Raw genomic sequence first — 18,017 nt, forward strand, 5'->3', positions numbered from 1 at the left:
GCCTGGGGCAACAACTATGACGTATTGTTGGTTTCCGCCAGCAAAAGTATGGCCCTTGAGATCCGTATTTGCTATATAAAGATGGTGTCTATGACGCGTTGTGGCCCTCAAAGTGGTTTTGGCTCTTAGATATTCCGTATAAAGTCCAAGGACGATAACGCAGTCGCCGCGCGCCGTATGCTGTATGTGCGAATTAAAACGTGCGAGGGCAGCCGACGACCACGTCTAAGTCTAATGGTGTTTTTCACTGGTCGATCTGGAGCGGCCGCCGAAATCCTGGAGCGAGTGCTCGCAATTCACCAACCCTAATCTGCCAGCGGAGAGCGAAAAGGCTCCGCGGATCTGGATCGTACCGGAAGTCTGTGCACACACGTCACAAAAATCGACTTCCGCTCTGCATGTTTCCATGGCCACCAAGATCACCGTCCCCCAGCGAGCAGAAGTGACGTATGCTTCTCGTCCTATTTCCGCCCGAATCCGCGCCTCGGCGGCGGAGCAAGTGAGAGCGATCCGGAGCGGAGCGAGTTGATCCGAAACGACCAGTGGAAAGCGCGAACCCGCTCCAGCTCGACCAGTGAAAAACGCCATAAATCTCGCGCGCGCAAGAAAAGCAGCGAGGAAGCGCGCTTTCTTCCGAGTTCCGTTGCACTCGAGGCACCGGCGAGGGAGCGAGGGAGGGAGGGATAGCGGGGAGGTGTTGTACTGTACTCTGGCATCAACTGCGTACTGCGCGGCGGCGCGCGGTCACGCGGGCCGTATCTCGAAAGCGATTAGCGTTGGGGCAGAGTCTAGTAGTGTAGGTGCGTCGGCGGCTCGTAGCTTTGTGCGTGCTGTGTGTTCTCGGCGCTCAGTTTGCGTTGAAGCGATAGACAACAGCGCGAAGGTCACTTCGCTCGCTTCTCCAGCGGCGCTTCCACACGCCGCCAGCGTTTGACAGCGCGTGTCCGCGCTCATCAAGTGTGATGTGTCACAGCGTGTACCAGTGCGTCGGCAACATAAACTGAAAAAGGAGAGAGTGCCGGCTTGGTGGGCTAGGCCAGCTGCAGCAAGCGGCAGGATCAGGTTCGAATGAAGGGAGGGGAAAAGGTCACGCCCGCGGCGGCAAGATCGCCGGGTCAAGGGATGCAGGCCCGCCTCGCACACGTGCGCTCGCTTCGCATTCCGTCGCGGCGGAGAAGGTGCTTCCGGTTGCTGCTCGCGCAAAAATGACAAAATTTGAGGCGAAATCTCTAGGTTGTTGGAGGGGAAAATTCGTTATATCGAGGGGGGTCTCCCGCTGCCACTTCGTTACGTAGAGGTTTCAAATACATGTGCTTCTATGGAGTAACGGCGGGGAATAGAAAAACTTCGTTATATCCAGGAATTCGTTATATGGAGGTTCGTTATAAGCAGGTTTAACTGTATTTGTAACAATTCTCCATACTGCAGAAGCATACGCATTTGGGCTGGTTGGTTCGGGGCTTCAGAAGAAAACAATGTGAAAAAATAGGACATAATGAGGGGCTGACACCAGTGCTGTCGTCTTTCTCTTTTTTACGTCCTGTTCTTTTGTGCTGGTTTCTGCTCAATTCCCTGTACATTCTTGTCTCCAACTTTTGCAACACTGAGATAATTCATAATGACTGCATCCAAGAACGGAGACATAATATCCGAAGTGTCAAGCCAATAGATTAGGATAAATTGGCCATACGGTAAGAAGGCATAAGAACTGCGTTATCGAAAAGAGAATCTAATATGTGACATAAATTGTGCCAAGGTACCAGCACAGCTTTTGTCAAACTTGTTAATTCAGCACAACAAGCACATGGTAACAAGTGTGTTGCTTACATGTGTGCTTCTGTGATTCTCCATGTTCCTCATGTCCTTTTTTCTTTTTTCTAAGAGTGAATGTATAAAAGAATAGTTTGTGTCCATAACTTCAATTTTGGAATCTATTCTGGCATGTTTTTAATACTCGCATAATGTTTGCATTGTTAGTATAGATGCATATCTATACCCCTGCTGTATGCCTTGCAAAGGGGACCCAAACCTCCATCAAGGAATTTATCTTTCACTCTGTTCGAGCCTTCCTCCATTCACCATGGAAATAAATTCAAATTCCAAAGCACTCAATTCAGTCATGTAGGCTTGACAAGAGTAATAAGGCTATGTTGCATTTCAAGTAAACACAATTAGTCCGGCCGCTAGTAGTGATTGTTCCTGCGACATTTGTCATGCAGATGGGCTCTCTAGTCAATCCATTCAAGTCATCAGTGCGCAGCATGGGCACCATGGTGAAAAATGCTCCCGAGAACCTGCTCGATGGACTGCGCGACAGCATCGTGAAGGTGCTGCGCAGCCGGCCCACAGCTTCGCCCGTGGACGTCGTGATTCAGGGCAGTGAGAAAGTGGGTGCTGGCATCGACATTGAGGTGAGCTGACGTGCAGACGAGTGAAATCACTTACCAACTTTTCGTTTTGCGTGTTTGGCATGGGGACCATCCGAGTACAATAGTATAGTCCCAGCGGAATAAGATTAGCACGAGTAACTGGTAGCCGAAGCGGCACATTCGATTTTCCAAAGCAGGGGTGGCTGTCAGAAAGCCTGTTCGTCGTTCGTCGTCGTCGTCGTCTTCCACAGATGTCTACGTTTCGCATCATATTTCCAGCATAGAATTTCACTTCTCTTCTGTCGTCGTAATGGGGAGGCCGCGTTTACGGGATTATGAGCCATTGCTTAAGACAGTATGAGCCCATTAGCGGTACATCACTGCATGCTTCAAACATCCCCAGGTTTCACGTTAGTGGAGCTGCGTTTCGCTCAATGGGTCATTTGACACTTACGCATAAAGTTTAATTCACCGCTGAAACCGAGCCTACGACTTAACTCGTGCTAAGTGTAATAACTAATAAAAACTAAAACAGTAAGAAAGGCGTCCATAATGGCCAAATTGCTGAGGGAGTTAAAGAAAAAAATTATGGTTTCACAGCACACAGCTCAGCACTCGTTTTCAAAAGAAAGACCACAAAACAGGCATCAAAACCACATGATGGATGATAACGCGCGTGTGAACAATGGGAACACCCTCCGATGCGTTCCGGTAAAGATTAGGTTGGCAGCTGCTTCGAAAGGGGTTGACGTCATTCAATACACTCGTGTGAAGTGCCAACTGCTAATGGTGCCAATGCTAATGGCGTCTGCGAATAATGCGAAGCACGTTCCTTCTCCCGCGTGTGTTTCCCGGTAAAGATTACGGTTGCGTGAGCTACTCCGAGTGGAAAAGTACCCAACAACATAGAAATCACGTAGTGATGTCACCACGGTCTAGCAACTCGATTCAGCTCATTTCAGGCTACCATGGGTAGACCAGGGAAAGTAAAGACGCCAGAAGAACAGTGTGAATATAATCTTGTTGTGAGGAAATAAAGGGTGTGGTTAAGTACATTTCACTTGTCTCTGGTTTCACTCTTTGTAGAGCCACATGTGTTAATCCAAGTGACGTCATAATGGGTAATTGTTATAGGTGTCGTTCACAGCTTCACTGTCCAACCACCTTCACAGCGTGGATTGGAGCCACAGTTTTTGTTTTCTCTCTTTTTTTTTTCTCACACAATGTATGAGCAAGATTCTACTGTATTCCTCTAATATTGGCAAGAAACGTTTAAGATTTCTTTTGTTAGGTTCAATAATTCATTATATTCGTGTTCATTTTTTCATCAAGGTTAGACTGTACTGCCTGCTTTAAGTCAGGCACGCACCCAGAGAGGGCGCGCCATACTTCCGCAAGTAGCACCAATGGAATTGTGCTAGTGAGTCCTTCTCTCAGAAATTCCCATAAAATTGGCTAAATTACATTTTCTTTCATGATGAAGTGCAATGCGATTAACGTTCTTGTTATTGGTGGTTCAGTTCAGTACTTCAGGAAATCAGCTGCCATTGTGCAACACGTATATTTTTCTTGCTAAAAAACCCAGTGCACGTTAGATTTCTACTTTGTACTCGCAGAAAGCGGACACGTGGTATATTCTGGGGGCATCTTAGACACTGGCAAATACTGCCTAATGAATTGGTAGTGTGTTTTGGCATTTTCTTATGCATCTTGTTTATTTTGACCCGCTGGACAGTTCGATCAATTTTGTTGGTCTCGTCAGAGTCGAAATAATGGAAGTTGACTACATTAAGTACTTTCTTTTGGTGCCTGTATCTTTGCCGTTGAAATGCAGAGTTATTAGAAGAGGCAGTTTTATGAAGTAATTCACAGGGTGCAGATAAAGAAATTACTTGGTGGTGTGATTGCTCTTTTTTTTCCCATGCTCCACAGACACAAGACAACATTCCTCTGAGAATTATGCTGCTGCTTATGGACGAAGTGTTTGATCTAAAAAGCAAGAACCAGTGGCTAAGGCGGCGGATTGTGGTCATCCTGAGGCAGATTATCAAAGCCACATTTGGAGACACAATAAACAGGTTCCAATCCCTTCTTTCTTTCTTTTATTTAAAAAAGATGTTCCCCTTACGATCTTGCTTATATCCTGTTTTGCTTTAGCTCGCTTCGTTTTCTCTGTGCTCATTTGTACCATTATTCCTTTGTTAACAGAAAAATTGTTGACTACGTCGAATGGATGGCATCAACTGAAAAAATAGCTGAATACATCACAGCATTTAAGTAAGTGGTGGAGTGACTTCCTATTCTTAATGAGCACGTTTAGTGGCCCTTTTCTTCTCTATCTTGTCAGAGCTATCAATTTTATTAACTGTAGCAAAGTACGGGTCAGCCTTTTTTCTAGATGCGAAGAGTGAAAACAATGTTTACAAATACATAAATAAATAAAGATGGCGAAGTGGAGTGCAGAATATCAGAGTAAGCTTAAAAAAGAAACATTTTTTGAGGAGGCACTCTGGAGAAGTAATATAAAGTATATAATCATTATCCAAAGGGAAAGATAAAGGAGAGAGGCTGAACGATTGTTAGGGAAGGGCAATAAAGTAAATCTGTCGGGGCAACTAGGCCATATATGTACATGTTGCATCTATTTCTCTTTATGGCTCTTTATGCATGTATTTCTCTTTATGACGTTCATCTTGCATGAGGTGCATTCTGGCTTCACAGGAAGTGCAAATGCAGATTAATATAATGCACATTGCTCAAACTGTGCAAAAGCAAACTTTATGTGGTAGAAGCATAGTGGCACCAATTCTTATTAATTTCTGCTGTCTGCTTGGCCCACCTGTTCTGCCTCAACTGTCAATGGTGTTCACACTTCATTAAGTTCCCTGATGATGATAGAAAGGTGTTTGTTAGGAGCAGCGCCATTGCTATGAAATGATGTGGCATTATTCTTGAATGTCACTGTAAAGCCACTTCCTGTCACGAAAAAGGCTCATTGCATGAAGCGCTTAGTGATGCATCAAGCTGGTATCACATTGGCCAGCATCACCTTTGTTCACTTAGTGGTTTCCAGGGTAATCCAGCATGTCAAACTTGTTTTGTTACTAACTTGCCAAATGTAACTCAGGTAGATTAGCTACAAGAAGAGCCAACCGATCAGCTGCACAGCAGTCTATTAGGCATAATAATGATATTCAGTGGGCACCATATTCAAATCCTCTTGAATGAGTTTGACTACCTGGAGCTTCCTCAACACCCACTAGAGTCTAAACAAACAAGGTTTCTGCATTGTGCCCCTCTCAGAATGCAGCCATTGTGGCTGGGAATTGAGTCCGTGATTAAGTGCTCCACAGCAGAATGCCGAGGCTGCCCAGCCGTTTCTTTAGATGCCAACTAATATGGTTACAGGCTGGTGCATGAAAAAGTGCCGCTCTGTCCGGTTAAGCTTTGAGGTGATTCAATTGTCACAGTTCAGCACTTGAATTTGCGGCCACGCTTCACTGCTTGCAGGGACGCCCTGTGGCCAAACGGTTTCCCAGCCGAGACGCGTCCAGAGAGGGACCAGAACACCAAGATGAGGACCAGAGTGGCAGCCAAGATGATCATGCTTTGTAGCCTCACAGGTATTTGGGCCTTCCTCTTCTCCCCCATACACATTCGATGAGTTGCTATCTTATGCTTTACTCAAGTATTGACACTCCGTGCAACATAGTGGAAACAGCACAAATAAACACAGGAGGCATGAGCAAAAGTCGCACACTGGTGCCACCTAACCACCAAACTTTTACAGGACAGAGCAAATATGTAGATTATTTCATTTTATTTAGTGTTTATTCCTTTTTCATACAGAAAGGTTTGCAATGCCCATAAAACCAAGATGCATAGAAAAAGAAAACGCACCCACCTGCGCCACTTAATTCACTAAAATAATGTTAGCCATGTGAAATCTACGAAGGAACACTACAGTGTAGACCGCTTATAACGTAAGTCGCTGGAGTCGTGAATATCTGCACTATAAGCGGTACCGCACTATAACCAAAACAATGATTTTCAAGCCCTGCACGTATGCAAAACATGTAGACCAAGCGTGTAGACACGCTTTGTACTATCGCGCGCACATCGCGATTACATTTTCGCCAGTGAGCTGGCGAAAACATTATCGCGATGTAGCCGGTGCTCTTCAAGCTCGACAGCGTTGCACTGAGTCAAAACGAAACAACTGTTTGCCGCAACCGCTGCAGAAAAAAACCGTGACCGCTATCGACGCGATTATGAATGGCGACATTGCGGTGCTGAAGGCTCGCGCCCGACGCACGCACCGAGTCTGGATGAATTAACTACCATTTGCTTCAACACCTGCAGTCGAAACCGCGGTCGCTATCTATGCGATCATCAATGGCGACTGCGCAGTTTTTGAGACACACGGCCGACGCGTGTACCGAGTAAATACGAAACTACTGTTCGCCACAACCGCTGCGGAGAAAACCGCGGCCACTATCGACGTGATCGTGTATGACGACTACGCAGTTAAGAAAGCCCGCCGCCAACGCGGTGTTATGCGCGGCGGTAAATGCAAGAATACAGGCTTTAAAGACACAAATAGGCTCGAAGCGTTCCAGCGTTGCTGTCATTCACGTACGATTTCAGCTGATGGCTGTGGCGATGCGGACTCCGCCGCTTCGTTTCGGTTGGACGCTAGCGCCGTTCTTGCTCTTTTGAGTCGCACATTTGCAGAGCTCCTCGCTCACCGAGCTCCGAGAGTAGTCCGAATTAACCAATGTGCAGCCAAATAAGTCCAAATTAACGAGAGTTTGATTGCATTGAATAATGCATACGCCAGCCGAGAGCACGCACCTTGTTGAGAAGCGTGCTCGCTGTCGCCCTTGTCGGCGAGATTTTCCCGCAGAAACCGGATTATAACCGGTATTTCAGCTCACGCGGCTGCACTGTATCTCGCCGAAAATCTCACCGCCCTTGTAGCCGAGATTTTCCCGTGGAAGCCGCATTATAACCGGTATTTCATCTCACGCGGCTGTACTGTAAGCGGTATGCGTATACATGGAGTTCTATGGGAGGTTAAACGGGAGTCGCGAAAGGCCGCGTTGTAGCCAGTTCTGTACTATAAACGGTTACGTTATAAGTGGTCTATACTGTATTTCTACTGCAATCAAACCTCGTCATAATGAAAAGTCATCCGTCACAATAATATCTTCGTTATATCCAATACTTATATTAGCATAAATGCTGACATTGGTGAAAAAAAAAACTGCTATCAGGTCTGTGCGCAAAAGAAATGCAAAAATGGTGCCTCTAAGGGTCCCCTGTCAATTTTGTTGGCCCATCAGTGACTTACCATGCAGATACGTATGAATAACACTGAAATGCACTTTGTGCAGTTGCTAATCTGCAACCATGTGGTCAGTGGGATACCATGGGATTGGCACATAGCTTTGCCGGCTGTGGGCTAGCCAAGCCTATGAGTTGGACAAAAGTCGCATGCACATCCGGAATAGGATGTTTCAAGTGGCTCTTCCTGAGTACTTGACATTTTTGTTACTTTGACATTTTAAGCTGTAAGCAAACAAACATTTTATGTATACTTTGGTATATCCAGTCATTTGTCATATTCATTTCCGTTATACAGCCGAACGCCTGTATATTGAAGCGCTTGGGGCCTTTGAAATCATTCGTTATACAGGTCACTTCATTGTAAAGGTCGTGCACCGCACCACTCACAATAGAAACGGGACAGAATTATTCCTTTGTTACACAGGTCATTTTGTTGCACAGGTGTTCGTTGTACAGGCGTTCGTTGTACAGGTGTTCGACTGTACTGAGGGTCAACTGCATTTCTTTGTGTACCCTATGTTTAGCTGCACTGTTACTCCAAATATGAAACTGAACTAAATTGCCCAAAGGTCAGCTCTAGTAAGATAAAAGCTCGCCGAAACAAAGTAAATGAGTAATGCATGCTTCCATTTTTGAAACTGATCAAATAACAATTAAGCCCCCTTATTACCATAAGGCAGCAGATCTTTCTTGAAACAAACACAAAGTGGCCATTTTACATACAGTGCACTAGTATGTTCTGGCTACATGCCAAGTTTTGCTTTTGCTATCTTGATATTTTCCCTGTGGGCATTGCTGCAGGAATACTTTTTATACAGTTTGCAAGCTGCCATGGCCTTTGTGTCATCATTGTACATTGCCATATTCTTTGTTTCATGCTTAGTAAATGTGCAAGCAAGTATTTTTAGAAAGATGTATCAGCAGCAACTGAAAAAAAAAAATCCAAATTGCGTGACACAGGTGTGCAGTGTAGCCGTGCCATGTTATCAAGTGTGTATAACACCTAGTCCATGTTTGTTGAAGGTGCCGGTCAGTGTTATGTGGCTAGAATCTTGCTTACACATTTTCCTTCTTTTTGCGAGAAATCCAGAAATAATTTGTTGGAGACCAATTTAGTTGTGTGTGTGTGTGTGCGTGTGTGTGCGTGTGTGTGCGTGCGTGCGTGTGTGCGTGCGTGCGTGTGTGTGTGTGTGTGTGTGTGTGTGTGTGTGTGTGTGTGTGTGTGTGTGTGTGTGTGTGTGTGTGTGTGTGTGTGTGTGTGTGTGTGTGTGTGTGTGTGTGTGTGTGTGTGTGTTTAAAGTGAGGCGGTTCCTTTTTTACCCTGCATACCCCCCCTCCACACTGTCCTCAAAGCAGGCAGGGACTGCTGATAGCTGAAACCATTGAGAAACGGAGTCTGTTTCAGGAATCCAGATAACGTTCCTGCTTCTCTCTCTCTTTGTTTTTTATGAATGCGCTAGTAGATCTGTGCTCTGTGCACTAAAAGACAGTCTTTAGAAGACAGCCAACTTTGTTCTGAGCGACTGTTTCTTTGTGCTCATGCATGCCCTTTCATCTCCACAGATGAGCTGAAGCACATCATTGGGAGCGACACGACGCGGCGAGGCATGCTGTGCGTGTTTGAGATGTTCCAGCACGCGCCGCTCAATCGGAGGCTCACATATGTCCTGCTGGAGGGCTTCCTCGCTACCCTGTTTCCCAACAACCGCTTCACCGAGCTGTTCCGCAAGATGCATGCAGAGTCACCCACCATATCGACCACCTCGTTGTCTTCCAATTCCAGCAGGGATGTCATAAGCATCGGCGCCAGGCGCATTGAGGTGCGGTGACGTCTGTCCTACGCTACCATGTGTCATGTGACAGCCTTGGTTGTTATTCTCAGCCCTCTTTCCACCAGAAGCTCCCTTCCCCATCCATACTTCTGTTGCTCATTTCATATCTCTCTTTTTTCTTTCCTTTTGATGCAATTTTCAAGTTGGCTGGCAGGAAATCCGTAATTACCCCGCCATGTGAGCTTGGATTGTGTTATGTGATAGCTTGCGCGCATCTTTTGCCGCAAGCCTTAAATATGAATCCGCGTAGGAGCAAGTTTGTTGTCTTGCCTCCGTTCTTATTATTATGCTGTGGAATGACAAACATGCCTGACACTGCACCGTCTCGCAAACATTGGCAGTATAGTTGACATTGCTGGATCTGTGAACTGTCAAGAGTCAACAGTGGTGCAGCACTAGTTCCTTTTGGACATTTAAAAGTCTACATTTTGTGGTCGTCGCACTTCTCTTGTTTGTTCAAATAAGACCAACTATTGAGAAGGTGCTGCCATGATGGCCCCTAAGACTTGGGCATGCTCCAGAATTTGATTAACCTGGGTATATATTTGCACAATGGGCTTTTTTTAGGACATGTGTCTATTATTGCAGAACGTGTGGACATTTTTTCTTATACCAAAGTTTTTATCTTGCTACCAGATATTTTTTTTAACAATGTTTACACTGTTGCTGCTCTCTTTGTTCATGTGTTAAATAGTTTAACCGCTAATCTGGAGCATATTGTATAACTTCGGTAAGTGCAGCTCCTTTGGTCCATAGGTGAGATTTTGGAAGAAGCCTTGCTTATGACATGCCTGTCCTTAATGCGTCGGGTTTGTCATACCGCACGCATGTTTTATCATTTAGGCCCTGTACAGTTACACCCCCCCTTTTTCTTTTCCGCATCGTTTACACTCGCCCTGCAGTTGTATGTCCCATGTTTAAGGTGATCGTTTTGTGACTGATGTTCGGGAGTTGGAACTCTCTTGGAACACAAAATTTGCTGTATTATACATTACATGTATACACTCGGGACACGGATATATACTGCATTTTTGAAGGATTCAGTATGCTGAAAAATAAAGTATGTATGTATTTTTTTATAATTTATGGTTCAGCTAACTTTTTTTTCTTTCCCCAACATCATGACCGACGTGCAACCAGGAGGGAAATAAAAAACGAGACCATTGTCATTCATGTAGCCACTCATTTCACTAAAGTGTAGATGATCTCACCAAAGTATATCTGTCTGTGTTTTGCTGAATTTCGTGGTGGACACTAGAATGGGAAAAAGAAAAGGTTCTGTCCATGCAGCATCCCTGGGCAATGCTTGGATACAAGGTTAATTATTCCAACCAATTTCAGCAAGGTTATTACCTCTCTTGCTGCCTTGCAGCAACAATAGATGGGGTTGTTTTGCGAGAACATTTCAGCAGCCCTGTGTTGTCATTCATTAATGATTGCAGCAAACAGCCTCGAAAGATTCCCTTTAAGAGAGTGCCCAGGTCATAATGCAATGTTGCTGTGTATTTAGTGATGTAAATCTGACTAGTTTGTGAGTGCGCATTGTGATACGCTTTTGTGTAGTGCATGAAGGCCAGAGAAAATTTTCTTCTTTCTCTTTCTTTCTTATGTAAATATGAAGCATCAACACTTGTCTTCACTATCGCTCTCCCGTACACAACTTTATTGACAGTGCATGTTAATGGAACACAATCCACGCATTTCAGATATTTTCATGATCCACATCGACAGATTTTAGTAAGTGGCGTTGAACGTTATGCTGACGCGGGCAGCCTAGGTTATTTCTACTTGAAGCAAGTCTTAAACTGTATAGAGCAAATCATTAGAATTTGTTCTTACTCATCTGGCTAAACACAGTGCTGCTCTGCACTGTTTGCATGGCTCAATTTATTCTATAGAAATGATACTGGCAACATTATCTCATTTGAATGTTAACAATCACTCGGACGATGTTGTGGCCGATCGCGGTACAGCTGATCCATTCAAGTGATAAAGTAAGGTGTGTAAACAATAGCACAAAAATATCTGCAACGTACTTTTGGCAGCAAAGCACGCATGTTTTCATTGACACATTCACTGGAATCCTTTCTATCATGACAATCACACAACAGCTCCAGAACTTGTGTGTTAGTCACTCCTTTTGAATGCTACCAGAACCGAGAGCAAGCAGTGGTATTGCAAGGGGCTTGGCTGTGTTCCAAGTTAGCAGCTTCTGATTGGATTCCTGGTTCAACATGGTGCATAGAACCGCAAAAAAATTATCTCTGATGCTCCAACACCTGTTCGTAACATGGCAGATACCAGGTGTCAAATGGCAGATAGGTGTCAGTGCCTGCCAGTTTGTGAAGCCTGCATTTTACCACCGCTGATATGCCACAAACATTCTCCTGCTAGTGCATAAGTAATACCTTCGCTAGGACATCATAAAATGAAGCTGCAGAGCTCTCTGTGTGTTTCACATACAAGCCTTTGTGAGACGAAAGCGGTTGCTGGCTCCTGCTGTGGAGGTGCTGTGATGATTTCAGCATTCTGAAACTTCAAACTTTAAATAGCAAGACCAGAAGTTCTCCTCATTTTTAACTTCTTGCGAGTACTATAGATATGCCGTCGGACCCTTACTACAGGGCTTGAAGTCAATTCCTGCCACACGCAGTGTCCCAGCTTAACTCTGTGCAAAATAATTTTTGGCACTTTATGTCGTGTCACATAGTGTTGCCCGTTTACTTTTCACATTTTAGGCCTAGCATATATCACTAATGTAGTGCAGCAACGTGAAGGTCATGTTGTCACACCTATGAATGGACAAAATTTCAACCACAGTGTTAAAAATTACAGCAGTCGTTTTTCAGTTAACAGCCTCATGCATTTCAAAACATGAACTAAAATATGGCTGTGAATCACAATTGCAAAGCCAACTGCAAGTGCATGATTCTGTATTTTCGTTGGGGGCGCGGGAAGACATTTCATCACTGGTCCCTTACTGCAGCATTGGGGTAGGAGGGGGCCGATACTGGGGAACGGCAGAAGGAAATATTTAGGGGACGACCTCCCTCCTTGCCACCCCTGCTAACTAGGTAGACATCACTGCTATGGTTTCAGCCTTTCATTAGGAGAGAGGGTCTTGGCTAGTTCATCATGCGCATTCGTTTTAGTGCATTGTATCTGCAGCCTGTCATGGATAGTCTGCACATTCATGACGAACAGGGACAATTTAGATTCCCAGTTTATTGCTTCGAACTCTGCCTTTACTACTGATGGAGAGATAGCCATTGCACTGTTTTCAGACACAACTTCCCAGGAAGCATTATTCATGTCATCCATGAAATCTGTCACTTCAAGTATCTGATTGGTCTATTACTGACATCCCACCTCAGTGCCATTTCAGTAGCACATAGGCTGTTCATGACATTTACGAGCCTTACTTCCTACTGTTTACTGTATTCCCAGCCTAGAAACTGTGGTATACCAGTGGTTGTGTCCCTAAGCGCTTGCCAGCAGAACACAGGGTGGCGTCCTCTTGTACCTGTCATCTCGCAGCTTTGCTGAGTACAAGCTGCTGATGCTTTTCCATCAAATGGCAGCTGCAGAACTAGGGAGAGATAATAAGGGGATGCTGGCCTCGTGTGCCTCTGGCAAATTTGAAAGTTTCCTTCCCCCATAAGCCATTATGGCTATGTCAGATGCATTCACTGCAGAAAGTCCACTTGTAGCAACTATCGCCTACTATATATTTAGGAAGTATACTGCTGTGTCGTTCAGCGTGGGCATGTGTAGTGCAATGTTGAAATGGAGTGAACACAGTGGAGATTAAAATTAAGCATCGAGAAGAGGCTTTAACACTTACCGTCAATATAAGGCATGCTTCCCAAAGCATTGACAAGGCACATAGAAACAGTTTGGTGTCCAACAAAATGTTGCTACTGCCAGGACATTGCATTGCATAGAACATGAAGGTGGCAGTAGGTTTTCAGTACTTTAGTCGCATTACATAAGCTGCTTTGAAGTTTTGACCATTGTGCTGTTACTGCTGCTGTTAGGTAGAAAAACGGTAAATGCCTAAAATGATTTTGAGGTCACTTCACTGTGCCTTTCATTCTTAACATTTCACATCAAACCAGGCTTCACTCTTTAAGCTGCCTGATCACTGCTGAGAGAAATTTACGTGGGTTGAATCTTTCCACTCATAGAATTGCAGCTGTATTTGTAGCCCCACATCTCATTGCTGCAAATTTGTTTGCTTCAGTGAAAAGGTGGACGTGAAACAATTGCATTGTATGTCTAAGAAGTAGAACAGGGCACCCAAAATGGGCCAGGAAAATTCAGTCTAATACTTAAAATTGGGATAAATGTGTAGGAAAGAGGGGGAGGGGATGGCCTTGCAAGTCCAATGGGCATACCTTTCCTGTATTGTTTTCTAGTTGTGTGCATCGAAGTTTATTTTAATAGTTACAAGTGCGCTTCCACTTACACCTGTCTGCTAACTATTCAGATGGCAGACTACTGATCTGGAAAGTGCAGTGTAGAGTACTAAGCTTGGCATTTGCTCGTCTTGCCAATTTTCTTATTCACAAATTAACTTTATAGCGTGCTGTATCAGAGCCATGCTTTGAGTGTAAATTCAGAATTCTGCATTTTATTTTGAGTGCACTACAAGATGACTCAGTTGCTTGGTTTTTGCACATTCTGCACTGAACAAGATAATGCAACTGCTCTGTGCAGTGAAATATTTTTAGTCTATCACTTTCAGGTATATCATTCTTTTTGCATTTAGGTTGACAAAACCAGTGGAAGTAGATGTCATGAAAATAATGGCACGCATTCGATCAGGGTTACTTTCATGTGAGTCAGTTTAATGTTGCATAGTGATGCCTATCGCTCCATCAACACATTGCAGCTGACGTTGCATCACGCAAAACTGAATGTATCCTCGAAAGTGATCTATCAAGAATGCACATGGTCCAATTAAGAGTGCTGTGTGTGATGGGACGAACCATGCATTTAGTATCCATTGTGCTGCGCACAACAGCTGCATCTAATTATACAGGGTCTAGTATAATTTAAAATTATAACACTTATTACCTGAAATGACTAGGTTTTACGTACATGCTAAGGATCGAGCGTTTATCAATTTCTGCAAACATTCAGTAAAAGAAATGTGAACTGTCAGACTACAAAAGAAAAGGAGCAGAAAAAGAATACATTCTTTCTTAATTGGTTTTCTCATCATGTGATCTGACATTTCAGTTTCTTTCACTGCATGTTTGCAGAAATTGATAGTAGATGTGTCGGGGCAGGCATCATTTAGGACACATTATAGGCTGATGATGATTATCAGCACCTCGCAGAGTAGCCACAAGCCATGGCCAATGTTGCACTATAATAAGTGCAGCCGATATACGGCAATTTAATTGGATACTAGTAGTGACACAAAAATATTAACTCACTTTTTTTTTTTACCTTCATACAGCTGCCAACTCTGTAATCATAGTATGGGGCCCCAATTCCTCACACAACAATATATCACCTGTTAATGCAATCAGTTCAAAACATGTATTGGCATACAGTGTATTGAGCAGGTCTCATCGTTGCATAGCAGAACTTGAGTATGATGGTCGAGTTTGTCAGAAGCCGCTGATGCATGTGTCAGTCAGCCTACCAGCACAGTGGTTGCACGCCACGCCATGACTTTGTTGTTTAAAGTTGGGCATGTGCTGCCATATCAGCCATTCTTACCTCCTTCAATTTGCACTTGTCTGCATTCGACACCAGATAAGCATTCTTCTCTACTGTCTTTTCTCTCGGAATGCGGAATGTCGCTCTTACCTCCTCACCGCTGGTAATTGTTCTAGTGCCTAATATGCTCAGCTTTCAGTGATGCTGTCATGGTGCACTCTACGACCACTGCGCCGTGCTGATTGACCACCATGTGCCAACGGTTTATGATGTCATGTGACCACCACCTCCAATTTCCGTGGTGTATCTAGAAAACCTGCTCAACACATTATGTGAGAGAGCCACTCTCCACTTGGCTCATGTTTCGAACTCCTCACAATAAAATATAACCTAAACAATGATTTCTTGCACCTTCAAGGAGCCCCCCATGCTGCAGTTATTGAGTCAGCAGCTTCCTAATAAAGTTAACAATGTGGGACACACTGTGCAGCATGTGCCATCACTGTGAAAAGTGTACAAAGCGCAGTATTTACAAGAGTGCATTGCTGTGAAGCCTGGGCACAAAGCCTGTAATTTAGAGTTTCAGTCTGCAGTCGCATGTGTGACCAATGCTGTGTTGTGCTCATCTAGAGGTGCTTTTCCACAAAAACTCGCACATTATACACGTTTGAGGCTGATTAGTACATTATGCACCTTCATCAATCTTGATTAGGCAAACGCTGTGTTGTTCTCATTTGTGTGTCTGCAGCGGCTATTTTGTATGCTCACTCATTCACACCCCTGGCACTTCTGTTGAAGGAAAGTTAGCAAAAAATGAAATGCTGTTTTGTCTTCAAAAATACATTGTAAAAGCCCCCCCTTTTTTTATTTTTTAACTGCTAGACGGCGCGCAAAATGATACATGTTTGAAAGAAACACTTCAATCAGTGAATGGCAGTGGTCAAACAAGGGATGTCGCTGGTGGCAACGTTTTCGACAAGTGGACTTGTCTTCGCCAGGACAACCCGGCCTGCTGTTATTCTGTTCCCTAAGTAAACCTTCAGTTATTCACAGTCGTTTTTGTGGCAGTCACGGTCATACTACAGCAGACTATGATTTCTGTACAGTCAGTCAAGGTAGAAGCAAACTATAGTGTTATTATTTAACTCTGCTGAAAGAAGTGTCATTTTTGGTGTCACTTGCAGTCAACCTCCATTCTATTTCTCTCACCAAAACGGTGTCGTTTACAAAAGCGGTGTCATTTTTATTGCTTCTCTCTTGTGCATTCTGTTCAGTAAGCAAAGTTTCGGTCATGCATAATAGTTTTTCTGTCAGTCATGGTCAGACTACATCAGGCTGTGGTTGGTTCTACCTGTTTCTGCAGTATTTTCTAAAGCAGTCGACTTGGATTTTGCCTGTGTAACGTGTATATGTAAGCCTACCGGTCCCTCAGTATAGGCTCTGAAAAGCATTGTGTTTACCACTGTGCCGCTCTTGTACAATACTGTATGATATTTTGCAAGCTTGTGAGCATTTTTTTTTTTCTCTTTTTATTGAAGTTGTATAGTCGCACGCTGGAACGTGTGATAGGTAGATCAAGATGCAAATGAAGCGATACATGAAAACCTGCAATGCTCTGCGATGTCAAGAACTGTCTTTGCACAAAGACTACGGAATTCCCATTTTTATGTTGTCTTTGTGAATAAAAATACTGGGAACTAGCAATACTACTGTGTTAATTTTCTCGTATGACCTAAGCTTCACTTTTATACGTGGTGTGTGTATGTGTCATAATTAGAGACTGGATGTTTAGGCACTAAAAAACACTGTTTTAGACGCCTATGACAGCCACCAAACCTGTCAATTAAGGCATATATAGGTGCCAAATACTGTCCTTTACGCATGCATGTATAGGCTGAATTAATAACTGTCGCTGTGCATCCAAGAATAAATTGTGTTCTTCTGAGGGACACAGTCCACTAAACACCTGTATTGTGAAATTCATTTTATTTTCTTGATAAAACAAAATTGGGCAAGTTGCATAGTAGGTTATAAGATTTATGTGAAATTTAGTGTGTCTAGACAACTTGAGAAAAGTTGTGAAAGCAGTGACAAACAAGCACTGTCTCAAGATTTTCTGGTTTTATATTGCACCTTTTTTCATTGAGTAGTGGTCTGTATGCAGAAAATGAACGCTCAACATCTGCCAAAGTTAGCGGCTCATATTTAAATTTGTACTTTGGAACATTTAATGATCCAGTGCTCTCTGGAATTGTCGAATGTTTGCCAGTTAGCACCTTTGACAGTTCTTTAAGTACCAAAAACCCGGGATTTTTGCCCCAGACAGACTGAAGTTTTGAACTAACTCTATCAGCAACAGATCCATTGGGGATGGTGGAGAACCCTTTCTTAACTTGTAAAATGAGCCTAACATTTCGGGTCAGAGCTGCACCTGAGCATTCAAGTTTCTCGACAATGTCAGCTAAAAATGGGAAGTGAGCGGATGGATGGATGCACAGCGGCAGCACAGGTATGCCAAGTCACCTTCAAGTACTTGCACCATCGCTTAGCGCAGTTTGAGCCCTTCTAGCAGTGATGCTCTCGTCTGGTGCAAAGCTGTTAATAACAGTCTTTGCACCGGCAAAATGTTTGTGCATTGTAATTATTGGCTGCCTTCAGTCAAGTTCATTCCTCGGCGGTTTATAACAAATGTAAACAAAATAAGTCCTGGACATAACAGTAAAAAGCATTGTAATTTTAGGCTTCGAAAATTCATTATAGGAGCCAACATTAAAAAAGGCATTTGTAGGCACTG

General features: G+C 43.8%; 1 protein-coding gene across 1 annotated transcript in view; it reads left to right on the top strand.

The window, feature by feature from the left end:
* Positions 1-16,927, top strand: part of LOC119441887 (sorting nexin-13) — a 73,048-nt gene extending 56,121 nt beyond the window's left edge. Inside the window, exons 21-25 of the mRNA XM_049661699.1 lie at positions 2,220-2,411; positions 4,302-4,447; positions 4,578-4,646; positions 5,880-5,992; positions 9,282-16,927. Coding sequence (XP_049517656.1) covers positions 2,220-2,411; positions 4,302-4,447; positions 4,578-4,646; positions 5,880-5,992; positions 9,282-9,547 — 786 coding nt within the window. The 3' untranslated portion in view covers positions 9,548-16,927. The remainder of the gene's footprint in view (positions 1-2,219; positions 2,412-4,301; positions 4,448-4,577; positions 4,647-5,879; positions 5,993-9,281) is intronic.
* Positions 16,928-18,017: the final 1,090 nt, after the last annotated feature.

The sequence above is a fragment of the Dermacentor silvarum genome, chromosome 2, assembly GCF_013339745.2.
Source record: "Dermacentor silvarum isolate Dsil-2018 chromosome 2, BIME_Dsil_1.4, whole genome shotgun sequence".
Lineage (NCBI taxonomy): Eukaryota > Metazoa > Arthropoda > Arachnida > Ixodida > Ixodidae > Dermacentor > Dermacentor silvarum.